The sequence below is a fragment of the Diorhabda sublineata genome, chromosome 2 (assembly GCF_026230105.1).
Source record: "Diorhabda sublineata isolate icDioSubl1.1 chromosome 2, icDioSubl1.1, whole genome shotgun sequence".
Classification (NCBI taxonomy): domain Eukaryota; kingdom Metazoa; phylum Arthropoda; class Insecta; order Coleoptera; family Chrysomelidae; genus Diorhabda; species Diorhabda sublineata.
The window spans coordinates 33,486,278-33,508,489 of record NC_079475.1 but is presented as its reverse complement, the minus strand read 5'-3'; the positions used below and the strand labels follow the sequence as shown (position 1 = coordinate 33,508,489).

At 31.2% G+C, this 22,212-nt stretch overlaps 2 protein-coding genes across 3 annotated transcripts in view; both read left to right on the top strand.

The window, feature by feature from the left end:
- The window catches only part of LOC130453017 (voltage-dependent calcium channel subunit alpha-2/delta-3-like), a 44,054-nt gene extending 35,394 nt beyond the window's left edge, over positions 1–8,660 (top strand). The window contains exons 18-23 of the mRNA XM_056792597.1: positions 181–489; positions 601–740; positions 2,787–3,104; positions 4,778–5,028; positions 6,105–6,312; positions 8,452–8,660. Coding sequence (XP_056648575.1) covers positions 181–489; positions 601–740; positions 2,787–3,104; positions 4,778–5,028; positions 6,105–6,312; positions 8,452–8,505 — 1,280 coding nt within the window. The 3' untranslated portion in view covers positions 8,506–8,660. The remainder of the gene's footprint in view (positions 1–180; positions 490–600; positions 741–2,786; positions 3,105–4,777; positions 5,029–6,104; positions 6,313–8,451) is intronic.
- Positions 8,661–12,840: 4,180 nt separating this feature from the next.
- Positions 12,841–22,212, top strand: part of LOC130453171 (fatty acid synthase-like) — a 56,748-nt gene continuing 47,376 nt past the window's right edge. The window contains exon 1 of one of the 2 annotated variants that reach the window (XM_056792782.1): positions 12,841–12,887. Coding sequence is in view for 1 of the 2 variants with exons in the window: in XM_056792781.1 (XP_056648759.1) it covers positions 20,317–20,321 (5 nt within the window). In the remaining variant the exon portion in view is untranslated. Of the gene's footprint in view, positions 12,888–20,122; positions 20,322–22,212 lie in introns of those variants that run through there. The other variant, XM_056792781.1, reaches the window with a different exon arrangement.

Sequence of the window (22,212 nt, the reverse complement as noted above, 5' to 3'; positions counted from 1 at the left end):
AAATTTCATAATGTTCAAATGTATAATTTGGAAAATATATCAATAAATATAGAAATTTCTTTGACTACATTATTACCATATTGTATCAGGTACTAGACTCGAAACCCTTTATATTGTGTATAAAATGAACTTCTTGGCCTCCGTTGAATCCACCTACATAATGTATATTTTCTGTTGTAGCATCACTTCTAAATTCACTTTTATATGACATGAATGCAACACAATGGTTCGATAAGTACAAGAAAATGGGTGCCGAAGAGAAGCAATATGTCATAGATTACCAGGTACATAAGGTATTCTTAGCAACTTACTCGGGTTTAACCAGGTGGGGTAACTTTGGAGATTTGAATAATACTCACGAGGAAGATGAAGATAATTTTGAAACAAGAAATAATAGAGCTATTGACGAGGATTGGTACAGAAGAGCGGTTGAGCTTAATTATAAAGATGAGGATATGTTTATTTATGCAGTTCCCTTCGAAACATCAGGTGAGGTTCACACTAATACTGCAATTGAGATGAATCGAATTCCTTTTCAACTGATGAGAATTAAATGATTCCTATTTTTATGATAAATTATATGCTATTTGATCTTTCCAGGTTATGAAGACAATACAATGATAACTAGTACAAAGGCCATATTTGTAGGACACGGAGATAATAGGAGTCCATTAGCTGTCGTTGGCTTACAATTTAACCACAGGGAAATGTACGAATGGTATAACAATATAACAACGAAGGTAAATAAATTAGAATAGGAGTAGTATATATTGATTTATCAGATTGATTGATAATTGTGGCATAGACAAGCAACATGTGCAAGCACAAATCTAATATTGACTACTAGCTGTCAATAATTAATTTACTACCCTTGTTACATGAGCTAAGTCGGCAAGAAGTGTCGAAACTATAGCTATCTCGCAAGGTATACACAAAAATCAAATAAAACTATAATGTCATATTACTCGGAGAACATTTCTTTCTTATGAAGAAAAGTATATAATTTAGATATGTAGTATTGTTATTGTTTTATCGCACCATTATACATATACTTCCTTCTTCAAAATAATCATTTTTATATTGTTTGATATTTTTTCCCAAAGAATAATGCTTTGATTATACGATTGGCTTAATGTCACTCGTATTTTACATCCAAAGCCAAATTGTAAATTCTCTAAAGTTATTTCGACCCTAGTTCTTATTCTTCACTCCATTATTCTAGACATTATTCTAATCTGGTGTTTCTTCTTCGTACAGTATCGCTTTTAGTAATTCTTTTGTACATTCATTCCCATTTTATTTATAATCAGTTATTTTTTAAGAGGTATAGGATATAGAATAAACGTATCAATATTGACTTACAGTACGTCAATCGTTGCTGGTTAATCCCTGTAAACATTAGCGTTAACATAGCCCCACAAGAATTAGTCCAAAGGCATTAAATCACACGATGTAGGCGGACAAATGACGGGCCCCAAACGTGAGATGAACTGTTCAAGGGGGCTCTCAATTTGGCCTTTGTTTCGCATGCCGTGTGGCATGTGGCAAAGTCAATCATCACACAGTAGCGCTCGTCATTCACAGTAACGTTCCAACTAGCGTCGCTTTTGAAGAAGCAATTTTTCGATAAAAAATTTTGCCAGCGCACCAAATATTAGATGTTGGGGGAGATCGTGTGGCTTCAACTCTTGTATCAGCCGTATTTTAAAAGGTTTTACACACAAATCCTTTCCCACTAGACACTATTTACGCGTGATCTGTCAAAAATAGTGTTACCACATGATACCAGCAAAAAAATCACTCGTTATATTTTATTATCTCAGCAGTTATATTGTCTTCTCCGTGCACTTATTTCTTAATTAGAAAACATGAGAATTGAATTAATCTAATACTGCAAATAAATTGAAAACTAGATGCAATTTTACCTTCCAATACAAATTTTTTCTTACCAAAACCGCATGTTGCTAAATCTCGTTATTAAAGTTGACATGGACAGAGAGAAACAGTTTTAGGGGCTAAAAACTTGCGTTTAAGAAGCTATTTGTGACAAAGTACGTTTTCGTTATCAAAATAAAAATCTTTGATCTCTTTTAAAACGTTTTTGTTATCCTATTGCTCACGTTTTGTTGAGAATAGAACTGGAGCTTTTTCTGTAAAATCGATCAATATTGTTACATACTGATTTGATTTCACATCCAAATATATTAATTGATCGCATTAAGAAGTAGTGTAAAACGCATTTATTTTAACTAACCTAATTTACCTTGATCCAAAAATTCCTTCAGGATTTAGTGCCCTTTTAAAAAACTGCAAACCTAGTTCTTTTTATGAATTTACAGAGATATATTATTCACTATGGTCCACGTTTTCCGTATTGCCGTAATAAAAGTCCAACGAGAGAGAACAAACGGGTGAATGTCTGTTTGAAAACGATAGTGATTTCAAACAAAGATTTATTTGGAAAATATATCCTAGCTTTGAAGCTTATTGTAAAATTTTCAAAGTTATTTATAGTTGAATGTACATGTTATTATCAAATAATGTTCTCTAATGACTGGATACATCAAGTTATAAGGACACAAAATCACTTCTAGAATCTGTAGTTAGTGATTGCCAGACGAGTTTATGGATAGCCTGTATTTTGTAGTATGCTTAAAAGTCTAACGAGTCGTAATTCCAATATATACCAGATACATATGGTATATATAGTGAAAAAGTTCTATACAATGCATTTTTTTATTGAATATCTAATATTATGGGTCTACTTTTGATTGTTGTTTGTTTAGTGTGAAGGAAAAAACTGTAGAACTTGTAAACAAGAAGACTTGAACTGTTACATCTTGGACAATAATGCTTATGTAGTTCTAAGCGACGAACGCGAACATATTGGGAGATATATCGGTGACATTAGACCAGATATTTTATCTTATTTGATAGATGACAAGATATTCACACCATACAAAATGTACGATTATCAAGCTATTTGTCAAAAGATACCACCAAAGAAATTGCCTGAGATTGTACGAATACGGAAGAGAAAGGAGAAAATGGCGAAAAAAAAACCGAAACCTGTTAAAAGCTCAGCTCCTCCAACTTTTCTGAAAGTGAGTATGAACCAGCATTTTAAAAATCCTAAATATAAATATAGTATATCAAGTGTTTTTTGTGACATTACTTATTTTTGACAGTATATAGTGGAATTTTGAAAAAAAATTTCCTTCGTTACTCACAAAGCAAAAGTTTTATTACGTCAACTATAACCTTATATATCTAAAAGTTGACACTCACTGTATACATCATTATTGTATGTGAAAAATCGCGATCGGAAATAGTCGTCCCTTTCAAGCATTTGTAGAATATACTTATAGAGAATCATAATATAGTAATATACACAATATAAAACGTTGAATGTTTATTGAAAAAATTTGGAAACACGTCACTCAGTCAATTATAACATCATCAACATTGTTTCCAAATAGCCCATACCTACTTTGCATAAAATTGTTATTGTGCATTGATATTGATTATCCAACTTGAATCCAAACGTTTGATAATATTTAGTAATAATATTGACATTCGCGTCAATATTTTCAGTTTTAAGTCGAATGAAGTAGAAAGAAATTCATATCTTTAAAGTTCCTACATATGGAATCTGTAATGCTCCCAGATTTCATATAGTTTACATGTTTTTTAGTTCTTTGCGCTAGCTCGTTCTCAAACTGGTAAATTTTTTTACATCTTTTGTTTCTCGAGGAACCATCTCATTAAACTTCGTTGGTAATAAATTATCATCGGGTTTTCCATCTCTTATGATCTTTGCTAGTCTGTGCTCCTCCATTCTCGTTTCGTGTTGATTCCAATTTCTTCTTCTCTCTCGTCCCCATCTTACTATATCCTGAATATTACATTGTTGCCGGATATCTTCGTTTCTTACATGGTCTCGTCTAATCTTTCCTATTATACATCTTAATGTTTTCATCTCAGTTGTTCTTAGTGTTTGTTTTGTTTTCTTTGTATCGGCTCTGGTTTCTATGGCATACGTCAGTATTGGTCTTATACATGTTTTGTAGATTCTTGTTTTCATTTCTATTCCTATATGTTTGTTTATCCACACTATGTCCCTTAACGCACCTATTGTGGCTGCTGCTTTTCTTAATTGATATATCTTGGTATATGGTACTTATGATAATTCTGTATTCTCAGTATTTGAACTGTTGATATCATTCTAAATCTCTAGGTCTCTCTTTGCATAATTCTTCCACTTTTAGGTGGAGATTACTTAAGCCGCTTAACATGATGCAATACAAAGTGCAATGCAATACAAAGCACAATATTTCTTAATAAAAATCATGTGCACATGAAGTTCAGCTAATTGTTTCATACAAGATCTCGCACTTGCAACATCAGTTCGGTGCCATTTTTATTACGTGTAAGCTACAATTCTAGATTCTACAATTGTTAAACCGGTCACAGAATAAAGAACCAAATTTTAGAAAAGTATTTGTGTAAATCACTTATTGAATTTTTATTTGTGGCAGCCATGATGTAATGACAAGAGATACGCGGCGTGCAATATTCATCTATGCAATATATTGACCTTGCAAGAAATTGAATGCAATTTCTTGCACCATATCAAACGGATTTTACAATTATTACTTAATATTCTGAATTTCTTATTTTTATTATATCCTCTGCAAAGTCTAATTTTCCATATTACGTTTATCCGGTTTTAAAATTTGCTAACGGATGTCAATTTGACTATATTGCTATTTTCTAGATAATGAATCATTTTATATCCATAAAAAATTGGTTTATAAGTACTATCTATTTACTGATTAATATGGTTAGAGGTCAAGAAGAAGAAGTCTATAATAGTACTAAAGAAGAATATATTAATTTCGCAAAGCTTATAATAGAAAAGACGGTTCCAACGCCATGCGATCAAGAAATGTGGATGCTTAATGTTAACAATAAATCGAAATTTCCTTTCAGTCGTTATGTCGAAGGAAGTAGATTTGAATGTAGTTGGTAAGGAGGATATATATTAGTTTATTTTTTATTCATTATTTGACGAAGGAAAATAAAAATCATAAAAATGGTGGGTGGGTTCTCGTCATACCATTTGAACTGCAAAAGGCGTATTTCTTCTATTCCATTTCAATCCTGAGCCAATGACACGCTAAAGTTGAAACAGCTCACTGTTTGTCTCTAATCTTCGATTACATCATCAAAATATGCCTTTTCCACATTTTTAGAATATGGTCTGGTATGTTTTAATTATATTAATTACATTAAACAATAATTCTGTACAAACTTATCAGGAGAAATTTTAGAGCCAATTTGTTGTTGAAAATAATTTTTTATCAACACAAAATCATCCAAAAACATTCTGCAAATAAATACAAAACAATTCTATAACTCCCCATAAACTTTATTATCTGCGAAAAAAAAAAGGATCGTGTAACGTTATTGCGGATTCGTTAACAAACAAACAAGGAACGAAGCAAAGTAAAGAAAAGAATGTGATAATGAAATATTTATCTGTGAAAATGGACAATAACGAAGAGTATAAATTCCATTCTTGATTAATGAGTAGATGAGCATGAGCGTATTTGCAATCTTCAAAATGATATATATATAATGAGTTTTTATTGTGACATTCACCAACTACGTTATCATGGCACATTTCAAAATAAAACACACAAAAAATGGAAACACAAATATTTTATACTGAATACACTGGTTACACCACCACTATACCAACACTCACAATTACACTAAATGACGCACGTTTCGTCTTCTGTAAACAGTTTAGCTTCAGTCTCTAAATTTGGACAATCTTCAACCCAAAGACATTAAGGAATGAAAATTTTACGCTTGTGAAGGATCGTGGAAAAACTGTTTTTAACTAACGCGGATTTGGATGTGTTTTGTTCTACCGATGTTATTTATGCAGATGGCATATTTGAATCTTACATTTCCAATTTCTCTGGTCGAATTCACTGCACTAAATTGTATCTACTTTCTTATCTGGCCGAATTTAGTATCGTCGGATCTTTTCTTCTATATATTTTTGAAATTCGAAATTAATTTTAATTTTGCAGGCCTTACGTAATAGATAGAATTCCAAACACGAACCTACTATTCCTGGCGACAAATGATAGAGACGACGCTTGTAAAACCGGCTTTCCTAAAATTTACTCCAATACACCGCAAGAAATTATTTACAATACTTCTTTACCTTGCTATATAGCTACTATGAACAATTATACCAGAAGAACGTATATGAAATGTTATAATAAAAATGAAAAGGTAAATATTTTTAACATTCTACAAGAAAATATTTGATTTTTATAGAAATAACTGAGGTTTTTGAGAACATATTTCACTGTAATGATTTTTTTATTTATTTAAAGAGTTTTGAATCCGGTTGTGTTAATTTATACGTATTATATATCTTAATTACGTAACTTATTGATACATAAACTATTCACTAAAACTTACCCATTAAACCAATCACTTATTATCTAATATATTTGAATTCACCGTTTCATTTAGTTACTATACGTTAGTTACATTCAGATTATAAAATGACGATCAATTTTTGGTTCTAACATTTTGTCAGTTGTATATTGATATGAATGTGCAGCTTAAAAAAATATCAAGCCTTCAATACGGACAAACGAAATGCGAAGTTATTGAAACTAAGAAATTCTTATTATTAAACAATTTGTAAAACTTTCAAAGGAGACTGGATATATTTTATACCGCCATAGATCCGTTCCAAATAGGTTTTACGTCATAAGCGCCGATTGTGTTTGTAGAATGGCAACCTACCGAATTTACAAAATGCCACTTGCTAAAAAGTGCAATGGCTAATTATTTTACCACAAATAACGATTTTATGTTTGTTAAAATCCGCGGGATAAACCATATGGACAGATAGATCGATATAGTGATATATTTATGGGACAAAAACAAAATATTTTATGTGCACGAAACTTCTTAATTTTGAGATACCAAGTGTTAAAGTTTGATTAAATGTATCGCATTTAATTTGGAGCAAATGTGACTTTATTGTATAGCATTCGAATAAAAATATTGTTTTCTAAATGTTATAGTATCCATAAATTTTATTAATTTAAAATAGTTAGATAATGCCTGATAACTGGCAAGGGGTGTCGACCATCTCAAAATTACATAACATAACATAACAACATAAAATATGTAGTTTTATAAAATTTTTCATAAAACAAGAATATGTCCGTATCATATAGTTCTGAAAACCGGTGGTGCCCTCTTTTTGCTTAACCAATATTATTAGACTAGATCCCGTATGGAGACCAGTGCAAAAAATAACCAAATCATATGTAACACCTTAAAGCTACTACATTATTGTTATTATAATACGTCAAGCTACCCTGTATCGTAAGTTTTAAGCTTTGAATATTCTATTTAAAAAAGTACCTAGTTACCTCGAAATGATCTTTGTCCATCCTTGCTTCAGTACACTTACAAAAAGTACAATGAATACGACGCGATGGGATGGTAAAATAAAACAACGTGGTGTGGATGCTGCTGAAGCTTGTCGGGCGAAACTCGATCGGCGCTGGTGACGTAAGCAAACGGCGCGTTGCAAAATGAAATTAGTGCGGAGTTAAAATATTACACTTTTAAAAGTTTATATCAGCGCTATTATGAGTGTTAGAGACTGCGAAAAACTGTAAAATTGATGTAGCGACGTGCCCAATTGTTTAAAATTCAAACCCGACAATTTTAAGACCCATTGGTACTCAAATGACTAAAGAAAACTATATTTTATTTCGAAAATATCTTGTTACGTGAAGAATAGCATTTGTTTTAAATATATTTCTATAATTTGATATCGATATAAATAAACTTCATATTAATAGCTCAGTTTCGTTCAGCTGATGAAAAGGAGAATAACATTTACTTAAATCAAACTATCATAAATTTTATGCTGATAATATGCGTCAAATGTGATATTTGATTCTGCCCGTAGTTTTATACGCAGTCCATCATTTAATGCACTTAGATTAAACTATGTAATCACTTAATTAGTTCATTCAAATCTAAAGAGGAGCCATGTACTTTAATCAGAAATAAATGCATAAATGAAAATCATGGGAATCAATTAGGAAATTATATTGTCAATTGATATCCACATCTGTCTATAGTAAGTGTAGTTGAAAGTTTTTTATCAATAAAATCGATAATCCAGAATCAAACGATATGAAAAAATGATTAACTTCCTAAATGTTTTTCCATTCGACTAATTCTTAATGAGATTATGATTTCATGCAAACAAATATGAATGAAGGAACAGTTATTTCCAAAAACAAAACTCGTCAATAAAATTACTTAAATGTTCTGAATATTATACAATATCTTAGAAATAGTAATCATTTTTTTGAATTTTGAACTTTTCAGGAAGACCATCTCAACGAGCATAGCAGATATTATTGCGGACATACATGGAAGTAGAGAAACAATTATATCTAAGCAAAGATTCAGTTTAATTGAAAGAAGTCTGCATAAGTCATTTTTTGAATGCTTGAATCCACAAATCAATGCATACCTATATATCAACCTAAGAGTACATATAAAGAAAAATAATGCCAATAAATTTTTAATGTGCATGTTTGTTGTTTAATTATTCCCAATGTAGGTAAACTATAGTTAGTATAGTTTTTTTACTATACGTATCTCGACAATTGAGATCATTGACAAGATGTACAGTTATGGTCAGTGGCGAATTTACAGATTGACCGCATGTAGGTTATTATTTTTCTGTCACCTCTACTGACATTTGAATTATGATATCTTGGTCCATAATTATTCAAATTACATTTTTTATCAAAAAAATCTCAACATTATGATTTGGAAACAAAGGGTTCATGTGATTTTTTCCACAGAAAAGAGCTGTTAAAAGACATTATTTTAAGCAAAGTTAAATCATGTATCTACTTCTTTAGTAAAATAAGGTATGTTTTAAAACTATTCAATACCCATATACTATGAATAAAGCTTATCCAACGAGAAACGTTGATACATATTTTTATTGCACTCACAGTTTAACAACAAAATCATTATTTCATATTGTCGCCCGAAAACTAAAAAGAAAAGAACTAAAGCGTTAAGCTTTTCTTCACTTTAAATCGACAATCAATAGTTTTTCAATCTTTTCAAGCAGGAAAAGCAATACGAAGTAAAAATTGAAAGGTAGCAGCTATCAGTAGTTCGTAGTTGTATTGAAATTTACAAAATACAGGTCTTTTCTTTCATTGATAGCTTTCTCCTTTTTGTGGTTCACAAAGTTTAGGTGTATATATAAGCGAGTAGTTATGATTAGTCACCATAACAAAATAAAAATAAATAATAGGAGGAGAATAATAAGAGAACAGTACTCCGAAGGCCAGAGGCCAGGCTCTTGCCAAATTATTAACAATCTGTAATTGTTACAGGGATGACCTGTACAATCTAAAGATAGGGAAAATGAATTTTTCAATCGATTTTTCAACAAGGCAATATTTGCTTAACTCGATAAAATTTATGGCTTGGGAGATACGAGGATTTTTAGATCGTTGAACATGGCAAGGAAACTGTTGGCCATAGAGAGACAATCTGTAAGAAATTATCATAAATATTAATTATTTATTGAAAATACATAAAGAAGATATTAAAATAAGATCAAATATTTCTAATTGAACTATATACTGTCCAACATCTTGTTAGTTACAAAAGAAAAAAATGTAGAAAAATTCAGTTGTTTAGCCTCCAGCTTATTAAATAAGGATAGAAAAAAACTATAAGAATGTTCGAAGTGGATATCTCACACTTGTACACACGAGAGGTCTTATAAGAAAATTTCTTCCATTTCATGGCATTATTTTAACGTCATCTACTCAATCCCGATTTTTTTTGCTGTACCGGGATACCCTGTATACATTACTTATCTCTACTTAAATAGTGTGTTTCTACAATAATATAACTTTCTCATCGATGAACTCAGTTAAAATTTGAATTTTTACCATTTTGAATAGAATAAATCATTTTGTGGCGAGCACAAACTTGATATGTATCATGAATTTTTTTAATTCGTATTTTTTTACCAGAACTTACAGCATTTTTATTGATTTCATGTGTAAATGTTGATTATTCGAGTTTTCTTGTTCTACTTTATGATATTTTATGACTTATCTTTAATTAGATTGAAAAATATGGATCTCTAATAGATCTCTAACTTCTGCAAATGCAGGAACAAACCACCAGCTTATAATGGCAAAAATGCGAACAATCATTCAACGTTCTTGTAACTAACCTATCGAAGAAGTAAGCAAATTGAATATAGAATTCCTATCAGACGACTCGACAAAATACCTTTATCAACAAAGGCTCGGAGAGAAAATTGCTGCTAATAATATCCAAGAGACAGATGACATCGAAACAGCATGGACAAAACTAAGAACTAATATACTACAAGCAGCAGAAGAAGCCTGTGGAAGAAGGACTATAAAAAAAGGGGGAAGAACAAATACAAAACCGTGGTTTTGAAAAGAAGTCAAGATCCTAGCCGAAGAGAAAAGAAAATCGTACATGCAATACAGATCCAATGCAACAACGTATAATGACTATAAAGCTGTAAGAAATAGAGTCAACGAAAATATTCGAAAAGTTAAAAGAGATCACTGGGAGAAGTTTTCGAATGATATGGAACATGACTTATATGGGGGACAGAAAAAAATGTGAAATCTTCTGAGGGATAGGAGAAAACCAATAAACGAATACATACAAAATACAAAAATCATGGCAGACGAATGGGAAAGACATTTTGAAAAACTTTATAGTTCAACACAAGCTAACGTATCAGCACAGGAATTACCCTACGAAGATGAAAATATCAATGGAATACAAAATAGGTTTTTCTCCCTGCATAAAATACAACAACAAATGATAGCCAAGATAAAGAACAGAAAAGCCCCAGGCATCGACGAAATAACAAACGAAATGATCAAATATGGAGGCGACAAACTGTATGATGAACTACAATCCCTCTTCAATAAAATACTAGAGGTCAAAAATGTACTATCTGAATGGAAAGAAAGTATTCTGATACCGATTTTCAGAAAGGGAGAAAAAACCGATCCCCAAAATTTTCGAGGCATTAGCCTGATGAGTACGGTTCTGAAACTATTCACTAAAATCTTAGCACAAGAAGTAATGTCTACCGGGATATGTGAAGAACAGCAAGGTTTCAGAAACAACAGATCTGCTATAGATGCTATATTTATAATGCGCCAAATAACTGAAAAAGCCATAGAGTTTAATAAGACAGCCTTTATGCGCTTCATTGATCTCATCCAAGCGTTTGATAGGATACGCTTAACTGATGTTATAACTCTACTAAAAAAAAGGAACGTTCACCCCAATATAATAAGAGTTATCGAAAAACTTAACATCGATAATTATACCTTTGTGAGAACGGAAAACAAATTAGGCAATAAAATAGCTGTGGCAACTGGTATTAGACAAGGTTATAGCCTAAGCCCAATCCTGTTCAATATTGTAATGGAAGAAATCATCAACGAAGTGAAGCAAGCCGGGAGAGGATACCGAATGGTAGACAAAGAGATAAAAGTAATAACACGTACAACATGCAAGTATCCACAAAAAAAAACAAAATCTCTGACAATATCTAAAGAACCGAGAAGATGTAAACTAGCGATCTACGATCAGAGTGTAGAACAAGTGATATCCTTCAAATATCTAGAGACAAACATAACAAGCGATAGAAATCTAAAGAAAGAAGTAAAAGCACAAACAACGAAGGCAGCATTAATATCAGGATTTAATTTGGCGAAATAAATACATGAGCACAAAATGTAAAATTAGAATATATAAAACTTGCGTAAGGCCGGTCATGACATATTCAATAGAAACTAGAGCGGAGAACACAACCACTAAACGGCTCCTAAGAACAACAGAAATGCGGACTCTGAGATCAATAACAGGACATACGTTACTCGATCGGAAGAAAAATGAAGAAATAAGGGACATGTGCGATATTCAGGATGTAGTAAGATGGACAAGGAGCCGCAGAAGAGAATGGAGAGACCATGTTGACAGAATGCCAAATGAACGGTTAGCAAAAATTGCAAAGGAAAAGAAACCAGACACAACTCGACCTCCTGGACGACCACCTAAAGGTGGTATGAAAGCTGGTCCTCAGCATCCCAACTACTCCTGGCAAACCCTTGATGAAAATACAGGACCTAGTCCTAGCGTAAGAAGAAGAAGAAGAAAAATATGGTGTCGATGAAAAGTCCAGTAAAAAGGGTGATTGTATAACATGTGATTAAGTTGAATGAGAATGTTAAATTTTTGCTAATAGACTATACTGTGTATAATTGAAATTATTCTTTATCAATTGTTTATTGTCATGAGCGTGGAAAAGGGATCAGCCCCCTTAAGTTATTGGGTAAAACGAAATACAAATATTACAATATTTTTTCATAATTGGAAAAATGTTAAGCCCTTTCCTTATTTTATATTTTAATGCACAGAACAGAAAATAGTCCAGCAATAATTTTTTTTAAATGTCTTGGTATTCAAAAAAATGTACATCGTTACTTCCCATCTTTTTAAACTCTTCAGAATGCCAATGAAATTCAAAAATATTACGGTAAAGCTAGGAGACAATAAAAAATGTAAATATCAAGTTCATGTTGTTTTTAAAGGTTAATAACTGAGTTAATAATGTAATTCAAAGACTATAAATTACCTTCAACCACTGTTAAATTTTATTATTCCATTGAATTGTGTGTAACGATTTGTTATTTAAAATTGTGAGGATCTGATATCAGTGAGTGAGTACAAAATATAGAATTATTATCAATTCAGACTCAATAATTTCCCATTTCACAATTTCTTAGAATAAATGATAATAAAGAATGGGGAAACATAGCAGAACTTTTAGATCTTGCTTAACATGAAATCAATATCTTTTTCAATTCAGTTTATTGAGTAATTTGGTTTTGTTAACAAAATAGTAGTTCAACTCTTTCAAAAATGATAATAAGTGTAATTTGTATTTTCTTACGAGCTTTTTAGAATATAATTGCATGAAATGTTGACGTCTGAACCACTATTTTGATATATTTTACGTCGCTGTAAATGAGGTGTGAGAACTTCCAATTAGGACCAATTTTCCATCCTTGAGTGAAATTGGAGATCAAAATAAAAATAATTGCTCTAATGCACAGATCACAGTCAAAAAGACATTTTTCTGCCAATTGTCACAAATATATCCAAGTTGAATTGTTTGAGCAAGTTATGTGAAAAACATTATGTTATTTCTATGGAGTGGAGTGCTTTTGGTTAACCTTGAGAGGAAATACAGAGAAACAGTGATATTGTATTTGGAGGAAGGAAAACATTGGGAGGAGTTAGCAAGGAAATTTAATAATGAAAATAAGAAAAACGGTCATGTTTTCGATAGAACCACAACAAATTTAGAAATGTGGGATGATTCGAAGATTCACTCACTTTTTGTTTTCTCGGCGCGTCAAAAATATTGCTAACCTCTTCATCATCATCGACGATTTCATCAAATATAACGTGCAAATCTTCAATCATTTTACCAAAACCCTCTATAATATTGTAAAAACGTAAACAATATGGGAAGTTAAGTTCGGATCATCAGTTTCGCGTTCAACTGAAGTATAAACTATCCCCAGACCGCCGATAACGTTTAAACCAAGTTTGTCAGTAAACGCTACCTATAAAATGTATAAACAACGGAATCTGTAGTTTAAACAGACGTTTGAGGTTTGAATTCCACTTGTAAAATTGAGCCTTAATAGCGAAAACACCTCGAGTCTCTCCGTACAGAAAGATATAAAAACAGCCTTGTATGCATTCGAAATTTGCTTATATAACTTTCTTCCTTGAGACTGAATAGAATGGTTTTATTAGTTTTTGAATAAATAAAAATGGAAGCTGACTGACATTATCAATTGCTAAGGCCCTTTGGATACTCATATATTTTGATAATTTACTTGAAAACTTATTAAAAATAATTGTTGCGAAGGAAAGTGTTCATTATTATCACAAAGGAAGACCGGAAATAATGCCGCTATGCCGTAGCATTTTTCAACTACATTCTACCATTTTATATGATATGTTGAAGCGTGGTTCTTCATCAATTTTATTTTGAATCGGAGTACTTTGTATGCTGAGATAGACATACGTATGACATAATTTTGATCTTTAAAACGAGTTTATATTTCATTCATCCATTAAAAATGATTATTGTTTGGGTTTTGTAATAGGTACTGAAATACTGAGCAATTCAGCGGTTACATCAGTATAGGTGAAGTTCTCTGCTATGATTATTTTTCGAATTAATAGGCAATTCTGATTTCATCCAGAATGAATGAATATAGTCCCTCAATTATTTCGATATGATTTATCATATCGTTCATTATAAGATTGGAGAATTAAGCTTCCTAGTCGGATTCCAGTTGGTGCTTCCATTTTCCTCCACAGTAAACGTAATAGTTAACGTAATAGTTAACCGTAGTTAACGTAATAATTATCTTCGCAGTGTCGATATGAAAATAATAAACATTTTCAACTCTCGCCATTGTTCTCTTTTAACTTAATATCATTTGCTTAACAAATGTACGAGCTATTATCCTATATTGACTATAAATATATCCTAATTAACATGATAAATGCGTCGATCTTATTATTCTAACACGTGGAATTGTCACTTGTCTAATGCACTTTTTTCCTAAATAAAAACCATTTAAAAATTTGAATCTCATTTGGTTAAATTGAAGGCATATGAACACCATGAAACATTAACTGAATTTTTTTCTCTAAAAATCTCACTACTTTATGTATTGAATTTGACGATAAGTGGAAAGTACATTATGAATATATGGGTACAGAAATATGAAGGAAACTTACACTTTGTAATAGCTTAGCTTTATTGAGAGAAATTCACTTTTACGTCACTGATAATAGAAAATTGTTCTGAAATTTGTAAAATCAAAACTCAATCTAAATTAAAATAGAGCCTATGTTCAAAGTTACTTTTTTCATCGCTTTTCTCAATTAAAAGTCACTTTGAAATTAGTGATGTTATCTTTTGTTGAAATTGTAAGCCTCCGATCCTATTAACGCCATCTATTAGTGAAGCTTTGAAGTTTGATTGAGATTTACTTCTGTTTCAAATAAAAACTAATTTACTTAAATTCACGCGATATTATCAAATAAATGATCATTTTTTTTATTGAATTATATATTCTCGTCAAAAGGGAAAAAGTACGCGAAATTCAGAGTCCAAACTAATTAGTGAAAATTGGTAATATGGTAAATGGTAATAATAAAATATTTTTTTTCAGAATAATCATTGACATACCCAGATATTTAATAACATGCCAGTTCATCTCTTGTTCCATGTTCTTTCGACTAGAATTTTTCCCTCATTTCCTTGAAACATCATATTGTCCTTATAAGGTTAAAATAAGGTTAACCTTATCAGGTCATCAGGATAACCCTATTTAAAATAAATTAATTTCTCTTCGGGATTTTCTGGTCATGTCCATATAAGAAACCTTTCAGGATCACCTTATTGAAAAGAAAAATATTTCTCATCAGCTTACCCTAACAAGATCCATACTAAGATCACATTAGGTGGTCCCTATTGAAAATAAAATATTATACATCAGATCTTCCTGATTATGTCCATAAAAGAAATCTCTCAATACAACAGTACTCTCATTTTCTTTTTAGATAAATTGCTTATTCATTTGGATGTTGAATTGGATATCAAACTAAAGTGTAAACTACTACTCCAATAGAGGCAGTTCGTCAATAATATAAAAGAAGTTATCAATCTAAGCCACTCTTTGCGTGAATAGAAATTTTTGAATATCATAATATATATAACATCATAATATATAACATATCGCTTCTATTATTTCATCAGTGTTTATATGAGAAACTTTCGGATCTAACGAACGTCTCTGCAAATGTTATCGAAGTGATGTTTATTGCTTTTATTAAATTTTCTGTGATATAGTATTCTTATAAATACTTTTTGCTTGCGTGAACCTCCTGCTTCCATACAAACCAGAAGGAAAATCTAATCAGGAATATATTAGTTAATCGTGATTAGAGCAGTACACGGCAATTCTGATGAGGACCATGTAAAGTAAACCTGATCAGGCATTCTTCATAAGGATCTCATGAGGCAATTCTGATCAGGACCATATAAGGTAATCCTAATAAGGGCGATACAACGTGAACCTGATCAGGACCTCATTACTGATCTGCGTTACATCCTCAAAAGGTTCTTGTCAGGTTATCCTGACCTATACCTTACCAGGCTGCGGACTTAACTGATGAGGTCTTTATCAGGTTCTCACAAAATATTCTAATCGGGCTAGTCTCTTTTCACTTTATTTTCACTACCATATTTGTTTTACAGACTTGTTTTAACAGTCTCCAATTTGACAAAAGGCCTTTCAGAATAGTTGATTGCTATTTTTCATCTAGATCAATTATTCATTGATTATCAGACTACACTTTCTATAATTTCCGGCCTCTGCATCTATCTCTATAAATAGGAATATCATTAGAATATATTTTTCTCTAACTCTATAATCTATTTCATATTACTAATATTAAATTCATATATTCCATATTGTGGAAGAGTAGTAGTAGTAGTAGTAGTAGTAGTAGTAGAGTAGACCTATAAGAATGTTCCATTGAAAAATTGTGGACCTGTATTTTGTCCATACTCATTTCATTTTTCTGTCATTTCAGAATTCTATGAGTATACTCTATTCTATATGAATTGAGCACTTTTCCTGGTCCATAATACCTTTAATAGATACTTTCCCAAATACTGATTATCAGTTGCAATATCTAACACTGCTAAAATTAAAAACAATTTTCTGTGCTTTATCGTTCGATTCAATACACAGAGTTCAGTGATGAAGATTACGGAATCCGTACTTGAAGCAATCAGTTAATATTAATACCAAACCAATGCAATCAATAGTTTCGAGGCGTTGGGCAAGAACTGTATCCTTTCGCTGTTCAAATCAAATTGTTACTTTCACAGAATTTCTTTAAGAAGCATTAAAAATTCTTCAATAAAAATCCTGCTAAATGGGAAACGTATAACACACCATTTGGTTTGTTATATTTTGAATATTCCTTTATTCACGAATCGTGGCAATGTATTTACTTCTGATTTATTTATTCTAACATTTAAGTTTTAGTAGAAATTCATTTGTTATCGACCTCCCACTCCATTCGAAAAATGCAATAAAATCTCGGAATGTATTGTAAATCGTCCTCTACCTATCTTATGGATTTTCTAGCAAGCTTGGGCAATTAATGAACCAAGCGTAATGTAGAAACGCCATAACTGAAATTAAAAACTCCAACCCATAGATAACTGGACCTGTAGATCTATAACACAATGCTCCAGTGCCCATGTGACACATCCTTTCATTGTGATGTTATGATAAATCAAGAAAGCATCCTTTCAGACAACGACGCCCCATAGATACGAAATTTTCTTTCCCACTTATGGTAGTCACAAGACTAGTATCAAGCTTGTCATGAAAACTACCAAAAATTCCCTTATGGGAATGTCGTTGCGATAGAAGCATGGTAAAGGACTGAAATAACTAAATTTCTAACTTGACTAATAAAAATATATGTGCTCACAAAATACTACATAAAGAAAGATAAGAAAATGAAAATATAACAAAGCCTTTCTGAAAAAATGAATCACATGGGTATTATACTACGGTGTTATAGATTTAAAGATTCAGTCATTTTTATCTTTCGGAGTTTTCAATTCTAGTTTCTACAATACGCTGGGTCGTTAATTGCCCGAGCTTGTTCGAAAAATTCATTAGATACGTAGAGGATGTTTTTAAATACATTTCGAAGTTTATGCATGGAGTCGATAACAAATTAATTTCCTGAAAACTGGAAGATAATAAATGTATCAGAAGTGACTAATGTACCAAACCGAATGGAATGTTACAAACAATTGAACAATAGTCGGTTGAATCCCTACTGTGATATTTGGAACAAAGTAGTAAAAATAATTAACAGAATAAAATAGTAATCAAAATAGTGTCAAAATTAATAGTGCGAACTAATGATGAAAATAAACCGATAGTTTGTCTACTTAGGAACAATTACCATTAAGGAGTTGCTAAATACATTAAGCCGCGTCCACACTATGCCGATCGACAAGGTCGAACGACATAGGCGACATTCGTCTCGTCCACACATAAACTGCTGTGTGAACGTATTTCATCAGTCGATTGTGAGTAGTTGAGTGCTGTGCCGTGTAAATCGTGCCTTTTGTTTTTGTTTTTGTACTCTTCATTTGTAGAGTCCCAGAGTTGAGGGCGGTCTCTGTACATATCAATAAAATTTAATGTTTGTTCTTCTGTGAAATTCATTTTGATAAAACAATTAACTTTGGTAAAACACAATTATAGAACCACTTCTCCCGTTGCGCACACAGGTTTTAACAAAACTAATGATTTAAAACTTTATTATCACGCTCAACAGGTCCAAACTTGGTAATTATTTCCATTCGACTGAAAATAAAAATGCACTTCATTCGGGTTACATTCGACTCGACAAATGTCGATCGACACGTCTACATCGACATAGTGTGGACGCGGCTTTAGAGATTAGTTCCAAATTATTCTAGTAAATATTCGAATGGCTTAATCAGGCTTGCTCGATGATATGTTTTTGGACATCATAACTAAAGAAACACAAAGAAGATAGATAACATTTCGAAATTTAGCATTAAAAAAAATGCTAAAATGAATGAAGAGGAATTTGAAAGTATCAATATCACCAGCTAAAGAAAAATAAAACTAAAATATTTTGCAAATTTTATGAGAAACTTCTGTAAGAAATAGTCTATAAAAAAATAAAATAGAATATCATGATTTTCCAACTGAACTATTCAAAGGGGGCCGTAGATTAGGTCCAGGATTATTGCCAATATTAGGAACAAATATGCGTCCGAGAATAGGAGTTACATTGTTCGCCAGTAGACATATTTACTTGAACTTCGCCAAAATTTGAGTATAGTTATTTCAAATTGTAAACAATCAATTTCTGATAATTCGGAAATAATAATAAAAAATTTTGAAGTATACAAAACTTACCTAGCCAATATTAGTCTGGGAATAATTAACATATTTAACAAAACGCCTAATATTGTGATAGATGCCTTATCATTGTTCCTATTTTGCCATTTTAAAAATTTATAAAGTGGTTTTCCCATTTTTTATCTGTAATTGTTATGTGTGAATTATTTGGCTTGATCCTTAATGAAATTCATCAAGTTATGATAACACGATAATTTCAAAATCAAGAGAGAACATTCTTTGACCCACTAACGGACAATAAAGTCTCTACTAGTGCAAGCTCCATAGATAGATGGGGGATGAGAACTGGCAATTATACTATACAACAAAAAAACATACTTTGCAAGTAGCTGTGCGGGATACTTTTACTCAACATTCTTGGTGCTAAAATGTGGTTCAAATTCATAGCTAAAATGTTTACCGTCTAATAAATGTGGAATTAACAATTTAATTATACTTTTTAATTACTTCAAGTATCCTTTGGACCCATAAATCACCAAAATCAGATCTTGCTCTTGATATTGACTATAATTATGAGGTACAAATATACAAAAGTACATTTTGAATTGATAATTATCCAAAATTTTTATTTTTAATGGTATGATACTTGTTTATCGGACCAATTAAAAGTGGTGATAGCTGAATATATCCTTATTGTATAATTTATTGTATGGCTGGTAAATTTCAAAGATAGATTGAGGTTTGGAATCTAGATCGAGGTTGTCTGTACTAACCTAACTTAACATATGAAGGTTGACATATTTTTTTATCAATATAAACTTGCGCCTAGTTTTGAGATATATTGCCTTGCTTATTTATTTGTTCTTATTTCCTTTCATTCATACGTTGCTAGTATGGACATAGTAGGACTTTTCGGAAACTATGATCGGATTAACCGGATCATGATCTAAATATTTGGAAGCTAACTCGCATCACGTTCATTGCTATTCGGAAAACGATCGAATTAATCTAGTCATAATCATATGATATGATCACAGATCACCTATACTTAAATGGATCGCGACAATGTTACTTGTTCTAAGCAAATTGACGTCGACTATGGGACTGAACTTGAACTACTAATATGAGGTAGGTAAAAAACCGGCGAATTTGAATTTATCAATGGCATGTTATTTAAATTAATTGAGGTAGTTATACTGCTACCTTATAATTAATAAACTTCCAAATATATGGTTTTGTTTATAATATTTCTCAAAATGACACATTTTCAAGATATAGTATCACAGAAGATGAAATTTTTTAAACTACTATTAAAAAAAATAATGAATTTGGAATTTATTAATTGTAATCTTGTTAGGAGAAAAATATTAAAGTTATTGTAAGAGCAGTTGTCTCTTTACTCAATTGAAATGTAGACAAATTGGATTTCAATATGATAATCCTTAAATTATAATGATAATCTAAACAACTCGTGATATTATTTATTAATGACGTGAAAATACGCCTTGAAGAAATATATATTCAAAAATATTGCATACAAACATAACCAATTAACCATATCAATTAACTTAATATTGTTGATAGCAGGTATTTGAGAGTCCTTATGAGAATTTGAGAACAAATGTATTACATTATTAGACTAGTAACATTATACACAACATTTATTGAAAGTCATTTTAAAAAATCAACAACAACTAACACTATACATAATACAAAGGTCACAAAATCATGAGCGCCACATAACGATAATGAATCATCAAGAGAAACTTTACAATGTATACAAACATTAAATAATCCAGTTTTGTGTCAAGCTCGCCCACTTGATATATAGTTATGCAGGCAGAGTCATCTAGGGCTCTAAACTTTTATTAGAAAAATTATTCAACCTTGGGCTATCTGTGTGAAACTCCTATAAACTAGGTGGTTTGAGGACATGATCTACTTAACTTTAGATCATAATTTCCGAAGAGCGCTAGAAATTCTAGACTGCGCAGTTCAGTTCATATACTTTCTTTATTGAAAAGTTCTGTTAACTTTAGAGTAGTACTATGTCTATGCTTGATATGCTATGCTATCATGTTAGTTTCAAAGATACATAAGTGAGCAAATATGTCATGATGGAGGTGATTTTTATGAGGTGTATAAAGATGCACGTAACTGCCAAATGTTGAATTCTAATTTAATAAGAATCACAAAATAAAATAAAATTAACAAAATAACGATCTTATGGGAGAAAGTGATCAAAAAATGGAATTCAATTATTTCAATCAAGCAAATGGAGAATTTATGTGTATAGATTTTTATTGTCATTACATCAGCATGAAAATGATTGCATTAACATTATCAAAAATCACCGAAAATCTTAATTAACTATTTCCCAGACGATGAATACATAAGTATTCGAAAGCTCGGAAATATATTGAAGTCCACTTTGGTGTTTCCTTGTCACGTTCCCAATAAAAAACTGCTCATTCTACATGTATTTATCAATTTTATATCGAAATTGATTATTCCGATAATATATTTAAATAAATTATTTCCGAAATGATAAATACTCCAATTTGAATAAAAAACGTTCATAACAATGGACAATTTTATAATGCTAAGAAAGGAAGTTCTTGACCTCTCATTATTCAGTGTCAATAACACTGGTATTGTTTACTGTAAAACAATTTTGAAAGATGGTTACTTTTAAAAACATTCAATGTGAATGTAAATGTTAATTTAACTAAAATTTCGAATACTTACTTAATGTATGATATTCAAAGTTATTTGCGTCATAATTGAACCACCAATTTGAAAAAAGAAATGAACGTCATTTGGCCACGTGTCCACTTTTTAAAATTTTTTTTCTATTCTACACACAGCATTAATTGTGAATTTGACGTAAGGAATAAGAGCTATTCAAACAAAGTAGTATCTTTTTTGCCAGCTTTTTTCGATATATAAAACACGACGCTTTAGGTTAGCCGCCATTTTAGTTTTATTTGAGACATGGTTGGTGAATATTTATCTAATC